General features: G+C 37.4%; 1 protein-coding gene across 1 annotated transcript in view; it reads right to left on the reverse strand.

Annotated features, from left to right (window-relative positions):
- Window positions 1-21,290, reverse strand: part of LOC148940050 (alpha-mannosidase 2C1-like) — a 129,907-nt gene that overhangs the window by 81,596 nt on the left and 27,021 nt on the right. Inside the window, exon 7 of the mRNA XM_089106061.1 lies at window positions 18,378-18,505. Within this exon, the coding sequence (XP_088962187.1) occupies window positions 18,378-18,505 (128 nt within the window). The remainder of the gene's footprint in view (window positions 1-18,377; window positions 18,506-21,290) is intronic.

Raw genomic sequence — 21,290 nt, forward strand, 5'->3', positions numbered from 1 at the left:
CTATTACAATCTTCATTCTTCAGCCTCTCCCATGAAGTTGCCATTTCTTTTAAAACCGTTCTTATGACTTCTTCCCACCCCATTTGGGGTCGACCTACTTTGTTAGGCCCCACATAAATGGCTAAAAAGTACAATCATCGGCAATTTGTCATCCTTCATCCATACAACGTGGCAAGAACATCTTCACCATTCTTTGATTATAGACCCAGAAAGTGGGACTCAACCACAATTCTTGACAGATTATTGTTTGCTTTACGGCTATTCAAAAGTAGAAAGCTATCTAAAGGTCCGACGCGAACACCAAATATGGGCATAGAGTCCCTAGGGAGAACACCTGTGCTGTCAGTCGTGACGGGGCACCAAATATGGGCATGGAATCCCCAGGGAGAATGATTGCATAATCGAAGTGGGTCAATGCCCTCTTTTTCAAATGTCGATTTATTTGTTGTTGTTGTTTGGCCAAGTGCACGCTAGGGGCGAATGTTAAGATCCAGGAATAGTTTTATTAGTCTGTGAATAGAATTCAAAGGAGTGAGAAGAAGAACAGTTTGACTTTACTCATTTGGATATATATTTGTGTGTTGATAACAGGGAGTGGAATGTTTAAATATTAGAAGTTGATAGTGGAGTTGATGGCAATAATAAAAGAGCACCAAACATTGCGGTGGAAATCACGAGAGGATCACGGCTTTGTCTGGAATGGGATGAAGTATATGCAAGATATGTGATATCCTTCAGCAAACCTAAAATGGAGGATCAATTATGTTTCGCTGCAAAAGTTGACATAGAACATGTGAATAGACTTCAATGTGCTTTAAGTGCATTAGTGAAACAAATCGAAGATAATAAACTGTATCGCTAATTGTACATGCTTAGTATTATTTTTGTTGTAATTATTCAATAAAATTGTTTCGAAATCAAAAATGTTCCCTTCTCTTTCTGGTCAGGTTAGGTTAGAGCTAACGAATCAGGGTCAGTGTAGAGTCAACAGTCAGAGTGAAAGGACTGACAAATGAAAGAGAGAATTAGATCATATCTAGTGCTTATGGAAAAATGTTTGACTTTGGATGACGATTTTCTCGAGTTATCTCTTCAACGCAGGATATTCTCTCGTCAGGGAACACTTGACAATATAATGACAACTGATTCTCCTCCATTGGACTATTGTATCATGAATTTAAAATGTGACTCGGGCGCTCATGCTCATTTTTTCGATTGACTAATCATAATACTGCAGGATATCATTGTCAATTCTTTTATGAAGACAGCGCTACTGGGTTAAGAGTAGAGGGCTCCCCCGCAACTTAAACGAGATGTTGTTAGGAAGTTACTCCCCTTCACATTCTTCTCTCCAAATTTATCGATCATGGAAGATCAATTTCATTTTATATGTGAAGGAGTTGAAATCGGAAACCGAAAAAAATCTTCTATACATGTCCATTGTGCATGTAAACTCTTGGCATTTGGACTCAATGTGAGAATTGTACAATTATTGATGACTATAGTGAAAAGTGTAAATTATGTAATCCTTGTAAATTACATAGAGGCTATGCAGTACAAATTAAAGGATGTAATTAATGTCTTGAGGAGGTGTGTGACTCTCACCCTAGAGGGCACCTGTGTTCCAATTCTCACTATGATAAATGTGATCAGTGGGAGAATACTTACCCCGCTATGATTGGAAAGAATCCCAAACGTGATTTTAGTTTATTTCTACGAGATTGGTATCGTCGTGGATTTAAATTATTCTGGGAAGAGGAATCTGGTCTAAGATTTAACTGTTAGGGTAACAAGATAATTTGGTTTCTACACCATCGTTGTGACGACACTGCCTATTATGACTATAAACCTAGTGATTTTTATTGGCAGATACCGAATGTAATTCACCATTAGAAAACACTGTATGTGATATTGCTTCAAATAGACAGATAGAAACACTTGAATTTCACAATCTGATTGTAAATAGTATCATTGACTATACAAAGAGATATGAAAAAATTGAAGTTACATTGTACTGTAGAAAATGTGACCTTGACTTTGCAGTCAATCAAGATCAATATACAGTGAATCCAAAGGATTTACCAACATTACTGGTTCACGACAGTTGTCTCTACACTGAAGAAGAAGAAATCTAAATTGAAGATTTAAAGACATTATTGTATATATATATATATATATATATATATATATATATATATATATATATATATATATATATATAAAAAATATATATATATATATATATATATATATATATATATATATATATATATATATATATATATATATATATATATATATATATATATATATATATATATATATATATATATATATATATGAATTTTATTAATAAACAAATTCACAAACATTTTCTAATCACTTTACTCTTAGGGCACTGAAATCAATACTGAATAGGTCTGAGAGAATATTTTCCGCTAGAAAGCCGTTCAGACGTGGATTGTCACTATATATGTGGAGAAACTGCTTGTAAGTATAAGTGCGGCATCGGACCACAAAATATTGCAGTGCATGGAAGCCAGAACTTTTAGTCTCTAGATCCTGCACCCTCTTCCGATTTTCAATAAGAGTTTTCCCCCTGCTCTCAATATAGTTGCTGATGTGGGGCGTGTAAACTGTATAGGGTAGACCAGGAGGATCAAAAAATTCAATCGTCTTAATTGTTTGAAAGATGCACAGCCAATGACCCATCAAGACAGTCGACGGAGTACTATTAACAATAATTAAGCTATTGTTGACACTTTGAGTTTTTCCAAGATAGTCCGAGGGTAGACAATAGGATTTGTACTGTGACATGTAGGGATCAATATTAAATACACTGATTATTTGACTGGTGTTCATGGCGCCAAGTCTAGTAGAACACTGCCTTCGGGAGTGATTTCCCAATAGGTTTCATATTGATTTAGTGAGATTAGTGCAATACTCTCAGCTAACGGGTCGGCAAATGTACAATCTAAACGCACACTCCCCGTACTTACTATACTCATATCCTGTGTGCCATACAAATCCAGTACAATGATACCATGTGTTTTAGCAAACATATCTTCGGTTATACCATTTTCAAATAGTTGAGAGTCATGATCTAGGGTTTGCATGGTCAACTCATACAATGTTCTATAGGATTTATCAAAAGATAGATTGTAGAGTGGGATGTCGTTTACTTTGCACACAAGAGATGAAAGTCCAAACATCTCGAATTTATGTGGGCATTCAGTCCACGATCCTATTGCACTGGCGCTTTGTACAAATGCCAAAGCGAACTTCGACGGAATTTCGCCATTGATAAGAGATGAATTGGTGAAGGTGCGTGAGCCCATGGCAATATGACTTTGATTGGTGATTTTATGAGGGACAAGTAGTTTAATATTATTTCCATTGGCTCTCAGTTTTTCCACTGCCAAAGCAACAGAACTCATGACCTTTTGTTTGCGTACATGAAGTATTGGCGAGGTGAGGGAGAGACTTACATCAGCATTGGTAGCAAGTTCTTTTCTCAATATGAAATTGGATGGTGCAAGCGTCAGTTTTATATCCACTTTAACATTGGGCGGCAGCAATTGGGGTATATTAAATATTTCATGATATATTTTTCCAACTAGATGTAATTCACTAGTTGTAGCATTTTTAAGTGCATCTGTACTATCAATATTAGTAATATATTCATATCCATTGGAGGTGCCTCTCAATTCCTTGTATGACTTGGGTGTTATCAGCATGAATTGCATATAGCTTGTATAATTTGAGAGATTATTGCTTGTGCTCACCAGCATGCCATTGATGTAGACACTGATTTGACGAAATAAATTATGTAATATACAATTTTCATAGGATATTCCATCGACCCGAATTAGCCTTGTATTATCAGATTTCTGGACTTTCATTTGTAAATCTATAAATGTTGAAGACATGTCTATAAATTAGTCTTCATTGGAATAAATTTGAAAGTGGATATTATCTGAGAGGGGTTGTTGTGGATAAAATTGTTAATAGTATACATTCTTGACACTCATATCAAAATTTTATGAATTGAATAGATTCAATGAGTCGGTGATTGAAGGTTGAGAATCCTTATGCGGTAGGTAGGATATCTTAAGAGAAGAAACCTAGTTTCGATCTAACAATTCTCTGCCTGGGGCTTCTTTTTCTGTTTACACTACGTGTCGGATTTTTCCTTCTTTTCTTTGAATAAAGTAGTGATGTCTTTTGTTTCCAACCTGAGTGGAGACTGATGAGTGATTCAGTGTTTCTCGACCTTTTTAAGCCTTTACAATTTTGTTTTAATCTCTCGCCAAGGGTTCGCGCACTGGACCTAAGATTTTCCGTAGCACTTTTTTTAAATCCTTGCCAGAGCCCCAATCGTATAGTGTAGAGGATGCAAAATCTGTCGCAGCCGGTACAAGATATTTTCTAGCCAGTGCTAGTGAAGAGCGAAACAGCTTAGCAAACCAACAGCCAAGACCGTAGCCAGACATTGTAGTACGCCCCTTGTAATAGTCCATTCCATTGCCCTGTTGTCTTGGGCCAAGAGTATTAACATAGCAGTCATTATCAGGACAAGTGAATACCACTTTTTTATTAGATATCTTGTTGTTGAACGATGGGATGAAACAGGCATGTAATCACAGCCAAACCTTTTGAAATTGCTATGGGATCACCCAATTCAGTTCTTAGTGTTAGCTAAAAGAGTTATAACTAGGAATTCATTACGGGACTATACTGCAGTTACTTTATATTGTTGTTATGGATATGCTCTTGATTGGTTTTTTGTTCATGAACTCGTAGATGGGGAACATTTCAATTATCAACCCGATATCTTTCCACAAATGAAGCGTAGAGAAAAATACAAGTGTCCGTGGAGAAGGCAGACGGGTAGTCAGCAAAAACGAAATTAGTGTTTCCGGCACTTTTACCATTAATTATATTCAGCTTAAACCCAAGAACATCCTTTAGGTTATCATTGAGAATAACCTTTTCACTGGCAATAGGTGAACTAATGTAGATCTTACCCTCCTCCTTTGAATAGTTGAAATTAAAAGCTCGTTTCTTACGACCGGAAATTATTTGATTAATAAAACGACTTAAATCCTTAATACAGGTGAGTTCCTCGTAGAGTAAATCAATATATTGATACTCAATCCAATTGATTTTTTTAATTTGATCTTGTTCACCAGAGAGTGGTGGTGGCCAATCATAGGGTGTAATATTTATTTCATATTTACGATATTTTTTCAGGATGTCGTAGGTATTTTTGAGAGTACAGTCGACAAGAGCCACTTAATATTTTCCATCGAATTTGATGGTAGGGGAGAGTTTGGTCCAAAAATCACTTGTTCTGTTCAAGTCAATGTAGAGAGGATCAGAAACATTGGACATGATAGTCACATAGAAATCATTGGGCATTGTTAATGTCTTTAGCACTGACCCAAGATTCAAAATCAGAGTTGTATCCTAGCCAGCGAGCAGGCAACTGTCTCTGGCCCCTACGAGTACGATTCTTTAATATTTTTTCAATTTGATAAATTTCACTAGTGTTTCTAAATTTTTGCAGTTCATATTCATAAAAACCGCCGAGAATCTCATCATCTTTGGTGTCTCGCAGTCGATATGTCGTGGGCTCTGTGTCCAGGATTTTGGACACTTTAAAAAGTTCAGTGCTCCATAAATAATTCTCCTTTTAAAAAATATTGGTGGTTCTATTAATTCGAACAGTATCACCAATATTAAATTTCTTCTTCACATTTTTTTTTCTTTTTCACCATTGGAGTATTGCTTTAGAAAAGCATCAAATGTATTTTCACTGCAGTGAACTTCCCGAGGGCTTGAGTTGGACAGAGATCGATGGGGTCGATGGTTGTATATCCGCATGATTTTATCTAAATCATGAATAAAAGCCGGTGTATTTTTCAGTGTACAATATCTTGAAATTAATAGAAAAGTCGTTCTTATTATTCTTTCAGCCAGTACAACTTTTATCGGGCTGTGACTGCGATAAAGTGATGTATTATATTTCAATAGAACCTTTTGTACATGGGGATTAACAAATTCACTGCCACGATCCGATTGAATTTTTCTATAGCACTCCCGTTCAAGAATACTTTCAATGGCCTGAGCAACTTCAACACCTCTCTTTGACCGTAATGGAATGACATATGCATAGCGACTAAAGACACTGATTGCCACCAGAATTTATTTGTAGGGTGCATTGTGACGCCGTTGAATTGCGTCTAAAGTTAAAAGATCCGTTTGCATTATATACAGAGGGAAAAAGGCTTTAGTTTGTCGATATTGTTTGCCACGAAGCCTGTGATTCTGATGCAGTGTGTAACTCGGTTTATTCTCTATATGCTCTTTTGCTTTTTTCAATGTGGTGCCAGAGACAACTTTAGAAAGCGTTTTGAGGGAACTTAAACTTCCCGCTTCACCAATATTTTCATAAACACCTTTCAGAACTTCATCCATATTGAACGCAAACACCTAGTGTAATGTCCACTCCTCTTTTGCACACTGGAGGGTGAATCAATTCGTCTTCGCTTTTGACTAGCAGCCACAGGTGTCATAAAATCAGTGCTGCTGCTGCTGCTAATATTTTCAAATATTGAATCTTCTTCTTTTTTAAATGGTGCTGGTGTTGGCGTTGGTGTCGTAGGAGGACTATATTCTCTTAGTTTCTTAAGAATTTGCGTATTGCCAACAAGATTTTTGGGTAAGTTTGATACACTTAGAAAGGTGTATAGATTATTGTCAAAGGATAAAAGTCCTTTACGATTCGTTACCATATCACAAATTAAATCAAATAGATTAAAACTTTTTCCCGGAAGTATAATTCGTTTCCCTGTGCTTTTGACTTGAACTTGATAACCACCTGTTTCCAACACGAAATATAATAAAACTCTTTTACTCTGTTATCGATAGGTCACTGGTAATAGGCTTCCAATTTTCGATACAATTGAATTCAATTCCTTCTCCTATGATTGCACTGCTGCTGCTGCAGAATCTTGAGATGTTTCCTGTTTAGAGGGATCGGTGACGGTGACAGCGGTGGGTCTCTCACGATAAGGTCTATGTTTTTCCACACGTCGCAATGCATCTTGAAGTAAAAGCAGTTTTTTGTCATCGGCAATATTCTCATCATTAATGAATTTGCTTAGATTGTCTTCAAAATGTTCGACGGGCGAGAAGACAAGTTCAAATGGTGTCAATTTATAGGGTTATTCCATTCTTTCTATAGAAAAATGCTTACAAGTCCTGCAATTATTTGCAGTAAAAGGGTGAAAAAGCTACCGCCCGCTTGAAGGAGACTTTTTCTTTTAAAAATTTTTACCTTGTTTTTACAATCCAAGGCACGTACAGTGGAACGATGTTGATTTGTCTGTTGTCAAACACCTTCTGGTAGTTGAATATTTCCCTCAGTTAAATTTAAACAAAGTTTATATATTATACTAATTAAATCATTGTCGACCCCATATTTAAGTATGGCCTTCGTGAGCTTTGGTTTTGAATTATGTAAAACGAAAAATAAATACCGTTGTTAGTGTAGTTTCTCCAGTGTCATAACGCCAACTAATAGTCTTTTCTACTGTTCACTGGAAGATATACTGTAATTTCATTGTTGAAAATGTCGGTGACTACACGTAGATCCTCGGGTGTGCTCTGATTAAGATCCGGCAAAATTTACCCGTAGGGCTTATTAGTCGCCTGAGTGTACGCTAACAAAATAAATATAAGAGCGCCGGTGTATATCTGCTTATTGGGAGTAATTAACAATCTAGAATCACAAACAGCTCAATAGAAAGTACATATGGTGCAATTAAAAATAAGATCTTACATGCGTTTGTTCTGATGTAGCAGATTTTATAGAACTACGGTAATGGCAATCTGTTCATGGTGAGAGCGAACGGTGAACAGTTGTAGCATTTCCTGTGAGAACTGTTCAATGGATTCAGCCAAATCATCAATAATCAGCCACGAGTTCGGTTCAATACTATTGAAAAAATTAAGCCCCCGTATGAACTGTATTGGTATGGCCGTGGCAATAGTTTTTATTTGATCGCAGGACTCCTGCCAAATACTATAGCAATAGAAGATTTTTTTCGGTTTTTCCAAATACTTTTTATGACAATTTTGAATTATTTTAGCTAAAATTGATGTTTTCCCCGACATTGAGGGACAACACAGAAACGATCTGAAGGGTGTTTTAAATTGATACGTGCTACTGCTGTTGTTGACAACGGTCGGACTACAACTAACTTTAAATCATACGTGTCCAGTGAATCAGTAGTAGTAATAACATTCCCATTGATCTTTCTACGTTAACAAGAACAACAACAACAAAAAACAATATTTCATGATCATTTATTTGCAATATGAAAACTATATTTGTTCAGCATGAACAACGTAAAAATAACACTTTAAGTACAACAAGAACAAAAACAATATTTCATGGTCATTTATTTGCAACATGAAAACTCTATTTGTTCAACATGAACATGAGCAATGATAAAAATGACACTTTATGTACAACATTTATTATAAAAACACTTTTTGTACATCAACATGAACAAGAGCAAGAACAACACTTATTGTCTTAAAACACTTTTTGTCCATCAACATGAACAAGAGCAAGAACAACACTTATTGTCTTAAAACACTTTTTTTGTCCAGCAAGAACACTTTATGTACAGTAGCGCACAGTAGCACACATTTTTGTACAACACATGAAAACATCAAAAAACACACATAAACTTTGAAAAATTTAGATAGCACAGTTGAACATTATGAATTTAAAAGGGGAGACCCCCCCCCCACCCCCCAGGGCCGCGGGACCGAAGGCCGGCCGCGGATGGGACCCCCCCCCCCCGGAGCTGCGGGCGGGAAGGGCCCCCCAATCCCCGGGGGACGCGATGAAAAAAATGTACAATAGTTGTCGTCACTGCTGCTGCAGGTTGGGTTAGGTTGGGTCAGTGGTGGTGAGATTGGGTTAGTTAATTTATGAACGGGTTGATGGTGGTTGGGTTCGTTAATTTATGAACGGGTTGAGTGGTTGGGTTAGTTGGTTTGGTTAGTTGGTTAGGTTAATATATCCAGACCAAGTTGATTGCGATAGTCTATGCATTCAACTCGGTCTGAAATACGGTAGTGACTATGTGGTAAGACTCTTACACCATTCTCGAGCGCACAGACTTTGTCGGATATACATAACATTGCATTTTTTCCATCATACAGTATAATTTCTATACTGTAGAGAGCGAATTGCAAGTACCTTTGCTCTCTGCAGTAAGCTACTTTCTACACAGCCTCTGTACACGCTCATGTTGCAATTGCTCCTTATAAAATGTTTAGGCACCCCTTTACACGCCTGCTTTTCATTCACATTATGTGTTTCAACGCATTAAACTTTGGGACCCGGGAACTACCCCCTGGATATCAAATCACTCCCCGTCTCTGATTTTAACATTAATAGTTGGTTGGGGGCTTGACGTTTCACCAACTCGGGGTAGAGGGACGGATTCCAGTTGGTGAAATCCATCCGCAAGCTGATGTTTTTCACCTTTTCCAGATCAATCAATAAATCCTCTGTTTTTACCTTCAGCAGCAGAAAATCTGTATCCCCATAGTAAACTTGAACCTCCCCCTCCCGTGGCCATTGCACCTTGCACACATTGTAAAAAAACGACAACATGAGTTTTTTGGAAATTTCTAGTACTGAACTACCTTCCACTGTATTCTCTTTCAGCAACATAATTCATTTTTGTATGTGTAGAAAAACCATACTGTTCTCTATGCTTGTGAGTGATATGAAGGTGGAGTTAGAAATCAGTCGTTTACACTCTCAAGTGTAAGCCCCAATGCCGCTGTGTTACCTATTACGTGTATCTTCACGCGCATTTCCGAATATTGTATTTAGGACGAGCTTATAAATCTTCCTCTCTACCTTTGAGTTTGCCCAAGAGCGTTTTTGGACAAAAGTGTCGATAAAGTCTTTAAATATGCTTTCTGATTGAACTGCAGGACCCTAAGTATTTTGGTGATCTTGAAACCATTGTTCACCATCCAGTGCAAAAGCACATGGTGCACAACGATATTCTCCTTAGGGTCCAAATCAGCAATCAGTTTTTTCTTAGAAGGGATCCAGTTAGGCCCCAAATCCTAGGCCAATGATCGATTGTAGGGGCTCAGTTATACCCTGCTCGCGGGTCGATTGATACAGGGAAAAACAAAATCTCTGACTGAGTCGTGACGTACCAGTGGAATGTGTCCGTCCATTTCAAAGAACCATCTTTTTGGTCCATTGTCCTCGACGATGGTAATGTCGGGGAGCTCACAAGGATTCTCAAGCCATTGATAGTTACCACACGGCAAAGAGTAGTGAGACATTGCCGAGGGGTACAATGAGTTCATGTCCAAGAACACTGTATTTGACTTTGCACCGGTGTTTTGTCCGCTCAGATCGGTTGACAAGACGCGGTCCCCATGAAAAACATACCATCCCCTCATTGAACGCTCTACAAAAAGGTGCTGATCTACATCTGTGACTAGGCCTATTTCCTCCCTACTAATTTTTAAAATCAAATCCATCACCAAATGTGGTGTGGAAAAATAATATCCTATATCTAGCCCGAACTCTGAATAGATTTGGTCTGTGTTCTTGCAGACTATATCCAACAGAGTTAAAACGTCACTGGCCAAGTACAGTCTACAATAATCCCACCCATTTTTACAATTTCCCTTAGACCACACCTTCTTGGCAAACTCATATTCCTCGGCTGTGCATTCACTGTTGGTCAGTGAATTGTAAAAAGCTTCAATTGGAGGTAGTTTCATCTCACTTAAGCGAGCGCCAGAACAGTAATAGTCGTATGCGTATACACCTCTGCAGGTCAAGAGGTCATACATTTCACTGTCTGGAAAGTGCTGTTTAAGCAAGGGAAAGCTATAAAAATTGTCGCTTTTCTGCACTTGAATCAATTAACTCAATGCCTTGGGGAAAAAACTAAACGAGTATAAAAACCGGATTTTATTCCAACACACATGCCCATTATTTACTACTTGCCATTTCAGCTCGAGAAGCAACAACTTCTCGGCTGATTTGGGAATAATGTTATAGGTAAATGAATTATTTACCCATGGTCTGTCTACTCCCCCTCCCCCCTGTACACACGTGCCAGTGCCGGTAAAATAAATTTTAAATCATAATTTGCATTGTGAATAAAATCAGGGATAAGAAACTGCTGGCTAACATTTAAGTTACACGATCGATACGCAACCCTTCTAAAATTACTACCCCCAGCGGATATGTTCTGTCACACGTGATCATGGTCTCTTACTTTCCCCCTCCCCCTCTTTTCCCTTTAGTCCCCTTATCCCTCTTCTAAAAACTCCCCCTTACAAACTCCACATATTTTTTTATTTTTAATCGCGAGGCGATCCTCTGCAGACAAAACCATTGGATAGTGTGTATTTCTCAAACGGGAAATAGCACCATTAGCGGTGCCAATCACTTTAGTCAGTGCCTTGACCATGCACTTCTCCTCATCCAATGTTTCTACTATTTCTAACAACCGCATGGTGTTAGAACTGTCTCTTTGCGCATGAGTATAGGAAACTGCAATAGCTTGATGTTCTTTGATTCGGTTTGGAAATCGAGGATCGTTCACCTCCACCAGCTTAGCTTCACAGTCCATAGATATTTTGTTGCACTGGAGGAGGGTGTTCTGGAAATTTTTAAAACGTAAAATAGCCCTATCCCCTGAAACCGTTTCCACTGTCTTGTAGCCATGTCGACTACAGTGCCTCATGTGATTTTGCAGCTTTAATTCAGTCCAAAATCTAGACAGGCATGTCGGACAGTAGAAACGTGTCCCCCTATTCTTACCCTCCCCCAGAACTCTACTAATGTCTGTAATCGGATTAAAATGGCCAATTGAATTGGCAAAGTCACTAGATGGTGGTGTGTACAAGAACCAAACCAAGTGTTTGACCAAATCAATTGACGTGCCCCTTAGTGGGAAGACAACCCCTTTCTTTTTAAACGAACCCCATCTTCAAATTCAGTTTCATACTGAACCACAGTAACGCCGATATTTAAATGGACATTAGCCCTTTCAAAAATATCAATGGATCTTAGCGTTACTGGGCATTTTCCTTCTAAAAAAGACAAATCTACAATGGGGAAGTTGGACCCCTCCTTCCCAATTACAGCTCAATCGTCTAAATTCGTCTTGGTAGCGTCATCTGCTAGAGGCTGAAATGCTGATATGAGGAAAGCGTACTTGAAACATTTTTGATCTGTTTTAAAACAGATCCGCTGGACACCTTGACAACCTACTAAATCTGGATTATAATTTAAAACTATTGACCCCTCAGACCCTGCCCCCCCCTCTTAAAATAAAATCTTTCTTAAATTTACAAATATTCACACTTAAATTTTCAACATACAGAACTACAGAGCCGCTCCCATTTTCATTATAGTTCTCAAGATACGCAATAATTTGACCTATCCAGTCGCGAAAAACACCCTCAAAATTTTCTAAATTCGGATAGATCAAACGCATCTCGGAGTGTATATAATGATGGTAAACTTCACTTTTCCCCTCATTGACATAACACATCTTTAAAACAATTAACACCTTCATCGAATCCCTCCCCCCTCCCCATAACTGAAATTGGTTCTCAAGCAGTTCACGAATTTTATCTACATAGTCATGCACAATTTCTACGGGGTCAAACACAAAATTTCCCCCCATAAGTGAATTAAACGGGTCCCCAAAAGTCGCAGTGTAGACAACTATTGCATTTAAAATTGTATTAGATAATTGAAAATCGGGAAAAGTCGTAAATTGGACATTACCCCCTCCCCCTCTTGTATATTATCAACACTACCTCCACATTGTTCAATATTTGGGGTATGGGAATCCACTTCAGTTGTTTGAAGTGGAAGTAGGTAATCAGTGGGGGGAGGGTTCTCAGTTAATTCATTTGTAAAATCATCCAAAAGCTGTAGTGTGTTTGGACTCAAGTCCCTCTGCTCAACTGCGCTATTATCTACATTTAAAAGAAAATAATTTAAAAAATCTTCAATATTATCTGGAATTTCCAGTGAATTACCACCTCATGGTAAATTGCTGTGGAAGTCCACCGGTGTGTCCTCTCCTTCTCCAACTGATGAGGACGGTGACAAGGAATATGGGACCAATGCAACCTATAAATGAAAAATAGCTTATTTTCAAAGTGTTCAAATCACCCTATTTTTAAAATTTGGATTATTATTTAAGTATTATTTAAAACGCGCTTAATAGCATTTAATTCCCTACTCTATCGATATTCTGAAAGTTCCAGCTTAATACATTTTAAAAAATGATATAGAAGGCAATACTTAACGAAAATCTAAAACACTTTACATAGAATGTAATTTGATTTTGTTCAAACAACTCCACCCCTTTCCCAATTTCCACTATTTAATGCTCCCCCTCCAAGCCGGCCCAGTGGGCAATCGCGAGGCTTCCCGCGGCACTTCCCGGGCCCCACAGCGCTTCCCTACCCGGGCCCCACAGCGCTTCCCTACCCGGGCCCCACAGCGCTTCCCGGGCCCACCGGCAATTCTGGGGCTTCCAGGGCTCCGCGGTTACCGGTCGTTTATATAATGTCCTAAAAATATTGTTAGTCCATAATTTCGGAAATAAATCGTTTCTCTAATTCCCTACAGGTTATGAACTCATTAGCTTAATTATTGTAAGCTGGTCTGTTCTGTTCCAATATATTCAGGGAAATACAATTAAATGGCAACCGTTAACTCTTATTGAATGTCACCCTTAAAGTCTTGGCAAGTTGTAAGGTTGAAAGCTGTCAACAATATTACGCAAAATAGAATCCATACGTGCAAAGATAATAAATGGGATAATCTATGTCCTTTAAATTGAGTGAAGGTAAAACATCTTCTAAATTATATGATATAATTTTAAAGTGTTGAAAAAAAAGAGAAAAGAAAAGTACTAAGAGATGGCAGAAAAAGGTTGAAACTAATTAGCTTTTGAACAAACCGCGGTCTTTACTTGATAGCCACTGTCTCTTTCCAATAGAGAATTGTGTTTAAATAAAAGCAGTTTATAACGTAAAGAATTTTCTATGAGGAAATTATGTCCGGGATATAGTGTCCCTTTTCGGCTTCACTACGAGAATTTAGCTGGTTGAATGTATACGATAATTGACTTGATTTAAAAGGGGGAACAATGTCCTTTAATATCTCTGATGAAATGAAAGGTTTACTTCTAAGCCCCCCCTTAAAACTATAATATTCTAGCGAAAAAATAGCATTTTGAGTTTCAAATGGTGAGATAGCTGTAAAATAGAAATTACCTAAAAATATTATTATGAGGTTGAAAATAGTAAAGAGAGAGCAACAGTGGGTCCATATAAAATAGCAAATATTAAAAAAAGTGAGTGGACTATTTTACTTGCAAAAAAAATACAGTCTAGTTATATATCTCTTAGGGAGGGGGTAGCAAAGACATTTAAAACCATGGGTGTGGGGGGAGGGGGGTATTATAATGAAAATGACATTTTAATATCTTTGACAAGTTTATATCAGGTTGACAAATAGTTTTGTTTGAGATATTTCTATAACATGGTCCTGAATAATCAAAAAAATAAAAAGACAAAAGTAAAAGGTTCTCTAACAGCTAAATATAGCTTATTTGATTGAAAAAATTTACTCACGTCTTCAAATTGATAATTGATTGCAGATTGATTGCAGATGGCACGGAAGGCTCCGTAGCTAGACCGTGGCTTGAAGGGTGCGCATTTTTGGATTGTAATAGGACCACAGAAGGCCCCGCAGCATAACAGGGGTTCAAGGGGGCAGTATCCTTTTCGTGTAAGCTGGGGATAGTCACATTCTCACTTCGTTCCTGGAGTGCAGATGGACTCGTATCCCTCCTGCTTTGTTTTGGAGTCGTGTAAGGGCCAACATACTTAATAAGGGATGGTCTCACGGGGGCTGCCTCGTCCTCTCTCACTCTCTTAGATGGAGGGGGCACACATTCTTCACAATTGGCCTTAAAAGAAGAGATGAAAATTAATATCAAAATAATTTCCCCTTTTTAACAGAAGGAAAATTAGTACTCATAACCTAATCATAATTTTGTCTAGAAAAGCATTTATCGCTAAGAAGCCCCCTAAGCCAAAAGCAAAGCAAAAAGTAAAATTTGCAAGAAATGCCCCTATTTTTACCTTGCTGAGAAAATTTTTTAAACGTTTCCCGTCTATAGGCCTTTAAAATAGAAAAAAAAGATTGTTAGCCTAGCAAGTTATAGGTCATAAATTTACAATCTTGGATGTAAATGGTATTTATGCAGTATACATAATAAAGCTATCTTTTTTTTCTTAGAAACCCCCCGGTTCTCTTACTGCCCTAACGCAAAGAAACAGTTTTGTTTTTTCACTTTACAATGATGCTGATAGAATTGGGGCATGCCCCCCCCATTTCAGCAATGTCCTAAATATATTGTTAGACCTTAATTTGAAAATAACTCGTTTCACTTCTCCAAATACAGATTGCGTAGGCCTGCGCTTAATTATTGCAATTGTCTGAAAGTGTTTTAATTTGACGGAGAAAAAACAATCCCTTTGGCTAAGCCGCAATTGTAAATACACAGGAAAAGGGGTTACAAAACTATTTATAAGCTTACGCGGAGCTTTATGTCAAAACAGAGCGGCATAATGCCTTAAGAATTGACAGAAGTCAGTTACAGAAAAGATCACAATACAGAAAAGCAAGAATTGTATCGAAAAAAGAGAAATATTTCTATTGGAAGAATTATACTTCTAAAACCAGTGGGGGGGGGGGGGTTTGTGGAGGGTTTAGGTAGTAAAAAGAACATATTTTATGTTTTCTAGTGAGTATAAAGATAGCTTAGTGGAGTTTGTATTGTGGGGGAGGGGGGACTTACTTAGATATACTGGAGGGTGACCAATTATAATCTTGCAGAAATGTTTTGTCAATTTAGCGGCTTAATGGCTAAGGGATTGACATAAAGTTGACTGTCACTTTTAGATAGGCTTACAGAAAGAATAAATTTATTTCTATTGGATGAATTATACTTGTAAAAACATTGGGGGGTTTGAGGAGGGTTTAGGTAGTAAAAAGAACATATTTTATGTTTTCTAGTGAGTATAAAGATAGCATAGTGGAGTTTGTATTGTGGTGGAGGGGGGACTTACCTAAATATACTGGAGGGTGATCAATGAAAGTAATTTTATTTTGAAAATGAAAAATGAAAATGTACTAAAACAGAACTCACATTGCTAATTGTGGCTGCCAAGGCTTCAAGCTCATCAATAATATTCATTCTTGTTTCAACTGTGTCACAATACTTTCTGATAATTTAATCACAATGCATGTCCGTTATATACGAAATCTCAAGGGCGAATTGCTATGCAAAGGGAAAATCATATGTAAGCGAGCCTCTGATTGGTCTAGAAGGAGATGTAACCAGCCCTCTGATTGGCTGAGAAGGAAACACGTGATCCTGTTTCCCATTCCTGGATCTTAACATTCGCCCCGAGCGTGCACTTGGCCAAACAACAACAACAAATAAATCGACCTTGGAAAAAGAGGTCATTGACCCACTTCGATTATGCAATCATTCTCCCTGGGGATTCCACGCCCATATTTGGTGTACTCGTGGGACTGACATTACCACGTGTTCTCCCTAGGGACTCTATGCCCATATTTGGTGTTCACGTCGGACCTTTAGATAGCTTTCTACTTTCAAACGAGTACTTGAGAGTATTCTCAGACAATTTCTTTGAAAAGCACTTTACACATCTTCTCCAGCCTTTCGAAGTGCCCACTTTGCAGGACCATATTTGACGACTGTTATTATCATGGCTTCCAATATTCTAATCTTAGTTCGCAGACTTATCTTCCTATTCTTCCATGCTTTTTACAATGGCGAAAAAACATCTTGCACCTTGGCTATTCTATTTTATTCCTTCTCTGTATCCACCATCTCTTCTAATAATACTACCCAGTTAATAAACCTATTTACTAGATCAATTTTCTCATTGCTCAACGTTGCAATTACAAACATTAAAAAAAACAACATAGAACTACAATATATTTTGAGTATATTATAATTCGAAAATATTCAGATGCTTACCTGAACAGAGGTGGGTGGACATCCCTTAAGAACAATTTTCATACGAAGAATCTCCCACCCTGAAAGTTACAATGGCCTAAAACTGCATTGGTGGTATTTCAGACCAACAGCCCTCGCCGATAAATTTGTAGAAGAAGTACACTGCTTATTTACTTTTTTCTAGGGGTTATTATCATTCTCAAAGTATTTCAACAAAAAGGTTTAAATTTAGTACAGAAAACAAGTTTATCTGCCACCCTTACACTTCGGATAGTTTCCGATCGTCTCAAATTTTAACGTTAATATTCGCATCAACACAGGAAATTGTTTTGTTCTATTTAATTTTGTGCCATTCGCAAAGCCTTCTTACGAAAAGGTTAAACTTTAGGGTAAAGAACGGGGTATTAAAATGGCAATTGAAGGCCAAATATAAAGTATAATTTCTATTCGTTTAAAGATCTTTTTGGTTTAAGAAGTAAGTTTTAAGATCGATGATTTTATTCATTGAAAACTAACTGTTTCCTTATATTTAATGTCTGATCAAATGTTATAATCTACTCAGGCTTAAATTTTCAAAAAACGCAAACCAGTTTTCCTTACGATATCCATTCAAAATAAGCAGGAGTGTAAATTACACATTGAGGAAAAATGAATCCTTCATTGTCCCGCAACAGAACAATTTTAGCACAATGGTGGGACTGTTGTACCTTGCTGGAGCCAGAATCATGAAAGGATTTGTAATATGTATGACTGGAGGGTCAAATAGAGCCTGTAATGTCTCCAGCTTCCCCACTCCCCACAAGCCAAACCCCATTTTAGTAGAAATGTAGACATGTGTCACTTCGGCCAGCATCAAATGAAAACGAGCAAGGATTCTAATCAATTGAAATACAGGCATAAAGTAAGCTTGCTGACTCTCTAACAGATAGGCAAATATGTTTCACTTTCTTTGAAGAGGGATTGCGCGATTATTTTCATCTGTATAAATAAAGGTATCAATTATTTTGTGTTTGTTGTCCACTCACTAAATGAACAGTTGTTCCCTTTTATCCCTGTTTTTCCGGGTTCTGAAATCAATTTTTCCAACTTACGTATTTCGTATTTCATTTTGGTCTATTTTGATGTTTTTTTTAGACTTAATGCCTGTTCAATTTTTTTATCGAACATAGAGCTTCTTTATATTCTATTATATTATGTGCTATACTTAGTTGTAATACGTACCTAGGGATATTACCATCCATTTCAACCCAGGATCCTCCAACAGGAATGAATCTTCCTTCTTCAACATAATGCTTGATCTTCTTGAATATATCAGGATAATTTTCTTTAACCCAATCAAACTGCTGAGCCTAAAATATTGGTTTAGATTCGCTTACGTCTTGAATGAACAGCTCAATACTGAAAATTGTACGAAATGGAAAGATGCCAGTATTGTTGATTATTGTGGTAAAGAGTATTCATTATTAGTGAATGTTTGATGGTTATTATGGTGGTATTGGTGGCATGTTCTCTCGGTGTGCTGTTTCCTCCACCTCCCCCGCGAACAAGCATTACATTTTAGGAGAGGTAGTAAAATATTTTTTTTGTGTTCATTATGTGTTTTACAAATAAATCCGTTCTTAATGGGAGGACATCATCGAGTCAGCAAATCAGAGGAACGATTACCAGCTCCTTCTTGATGCCCTGGGTGCCTCTGGAGGCACAGATGGAATTGAATAATGCCTATTCAAAAATGCAGTTGGGAACAAGGCCGTATCCAGGGAAGGGAAGGTATTAGGGCGTTTGATCCCAACTACAATACCCAACTACATTGTATTTACCCAAACTACAGCGTAGCAGGCTAGGATTCTGCTACTTGTCCCTCAGCATCTGTAGAAACAAATTTTTGTTACGCAAATAACTAAAATTATTATTAATGGGCTTAAGAAGTCGGCCATCCAAAATCAAAACATATTCCCTGCATTAAATAAGTCGCATTCATCCAGTAAGGTTTGGCTATTGTGTGCCTATCAATATATGTGTGCCTTTCAATCAGGACGGCCTAGTCATGGCTAAAGGAAAAGGCCATCTCCATTAAAAACTCTCATTCACACTTTTTAACTTAAAACTTATTCCTCCGGTAATGTCTGATCAATTATTTTTCAGGGTTTGTTATTCTTTGCAGAGATTATATACGCATTTCTCAATTCATACTTCATTCACTCGCCTGAACCCATTCCCATAAATACTTTTCATAATGTTTTCATCTCAAGTCCCTAAAACAGTAAGAAACCAACAACAATATATTTAAATTAAAAAAGATACGATTTAAAACAAATTTCGTGTTTGTGCTGACTACCATGCAGTTATGTTCAAAAACATATACCATATTTCTTATTCCAACATATATAATAGCTCAATATAATTAACGTTTTCTTTTTTCAAGTGTAGCTGATTCATGTCAATGCTCTGGGACAAATTTGTACAACGTATTTATCAAGAATAAAAAAAAAGGCTACAACAGCCAAAAATAGAAAAAGGATGAGCAAGAAAAAAAAAATGGGAGTGGTTTGACACAATATTTATTCTAGTCTCTCAGTGTTTGAATCAAAGTACTGAATGCAGCTTTATTATGGAAGGTAGATAGCTAGGAGGAGGAGGCAGATAGTGAATAAAAGGAAAATAGTGTGGTATAAACAAAGTAACAGTCAAAACTGATTAAACCACTACAGAATCTTGTTTTGGGGCATAAGCACCAGCGAAAAATATTAAACTAAAGAATGCGGAGCATTGATTCGAAAATCATTAATAGAACAGACAGGATCACTAGAGTGGCAGAGATTAAGAAGATATAATATCCCTTGAAGGGGAAAATACCACGCACTAAAAGCGTCAAGTCTTCAGAAAGAGAAAATTCTAAGGCTAAAAGTGGGGAGGACTGTTTTGTCGACGTGACAGTAAGTTTCCTACTTTGTTTTACGCTTTGCATCTGCTTCCACGTTTAGCTTTACTTGAAGCCCACGGTAAGTTTAAATAGTATTGGCTTAGTTGGCTTACCACTCACTCTTTTTTTCAAGATTACATAATAAAATAAAACAAGGTGAAAGTAACTATTCCCGATATACTATTCTATCATCAGTTGGAAAATAACTTTTCCCGATACGCCATTTTATCATCAGTCTTCAACATCTTTATATGCATGCTAGGAACCGCAAAATAAACAGAAAACCAAATTAACAAATATGGGAACTTGTATTTTGCGATTCCCAAAGAAGAAAGACATAAATATTGAGGCGGGGGGGGGGGGGAGGGAATTCGATACTGATATCACGACTTCAGAATTTTCAACTAATTTTAAAGATGTGGTTTTTAGTCCCTCTTACAATAAAAATGAAATATTTTCCTTTGTCAAGGAAAACATCTTCTGCTTAAGCCATATTCCCCTAATTCATTAATTGCTGGCCACGAGAAAATAAAATAAAATTGTTGTAGCAACTAGCGAAAGAAGCTGAATTAGGAGAATTTGACTCAAGCACAGGTTTGGCATAAAGGCGTGATTTTATTTCTTTTTTTTTCAATATCAGTCAGAACTCGTGGTATCACCGCACTAAGCAGATTTCGCTTTAGGAAATCATTCTATCTTCTGTCAGAAACTAAACTTACGATATAAACGGTCTGTAATAGCCATTTAATTCTTATTGCCTGATTATATGTTTAAGAGATAAATACGACACTAAACAGCAGTATAAACTCTAGAAGTGCGGAGTTATGCAAATAGATTTTTGATGACTCTTATTCGATTGGCTACCGCAGAATTTTAATCAGTAGCATTTCAAACATTTTCGGTCCAAAATCGTTTGACGGCACAAAATAGCATATATTGCCCTTCATTACTATGGGCACTTCTAGTTAAGCTTCCTGTTCTTTTTTTGCAGATGTTTTTGGATTGGAAACCATTTTCATGTACTGACTTGACTTCAGTCCCAACCGCCTTTGAAGGCTGTTTTAGGGCCTCTTCTTTCACCTGTTTATCGATGTAACTCCTGTATTAACTTTTATCCTCTGTCAGAAAGTGTGGCCAGTTAAGCGACGAGAAGTTATCCTTCCATCTCTTTGGGGGGGCACCCTCTCGGTCGAGAACCATGTAACCGGCCT

This window comes from Artemia sp. Qi Xiang Cuo, chromosome 20, assembly GCF_049724085.1.
Source record: "Artemia sp. Qi Xiang Cuo chromosome 20, ASM4972408v1, whole genome shotgun sequence".
NCBI classification, from domain to species: Eukaryota; Metazoa; Arthropoda; class Branchiopoda; order Anostraca; family Artemiidae; genus Artemia; species Artemia sp. Qi Xiang Cuo.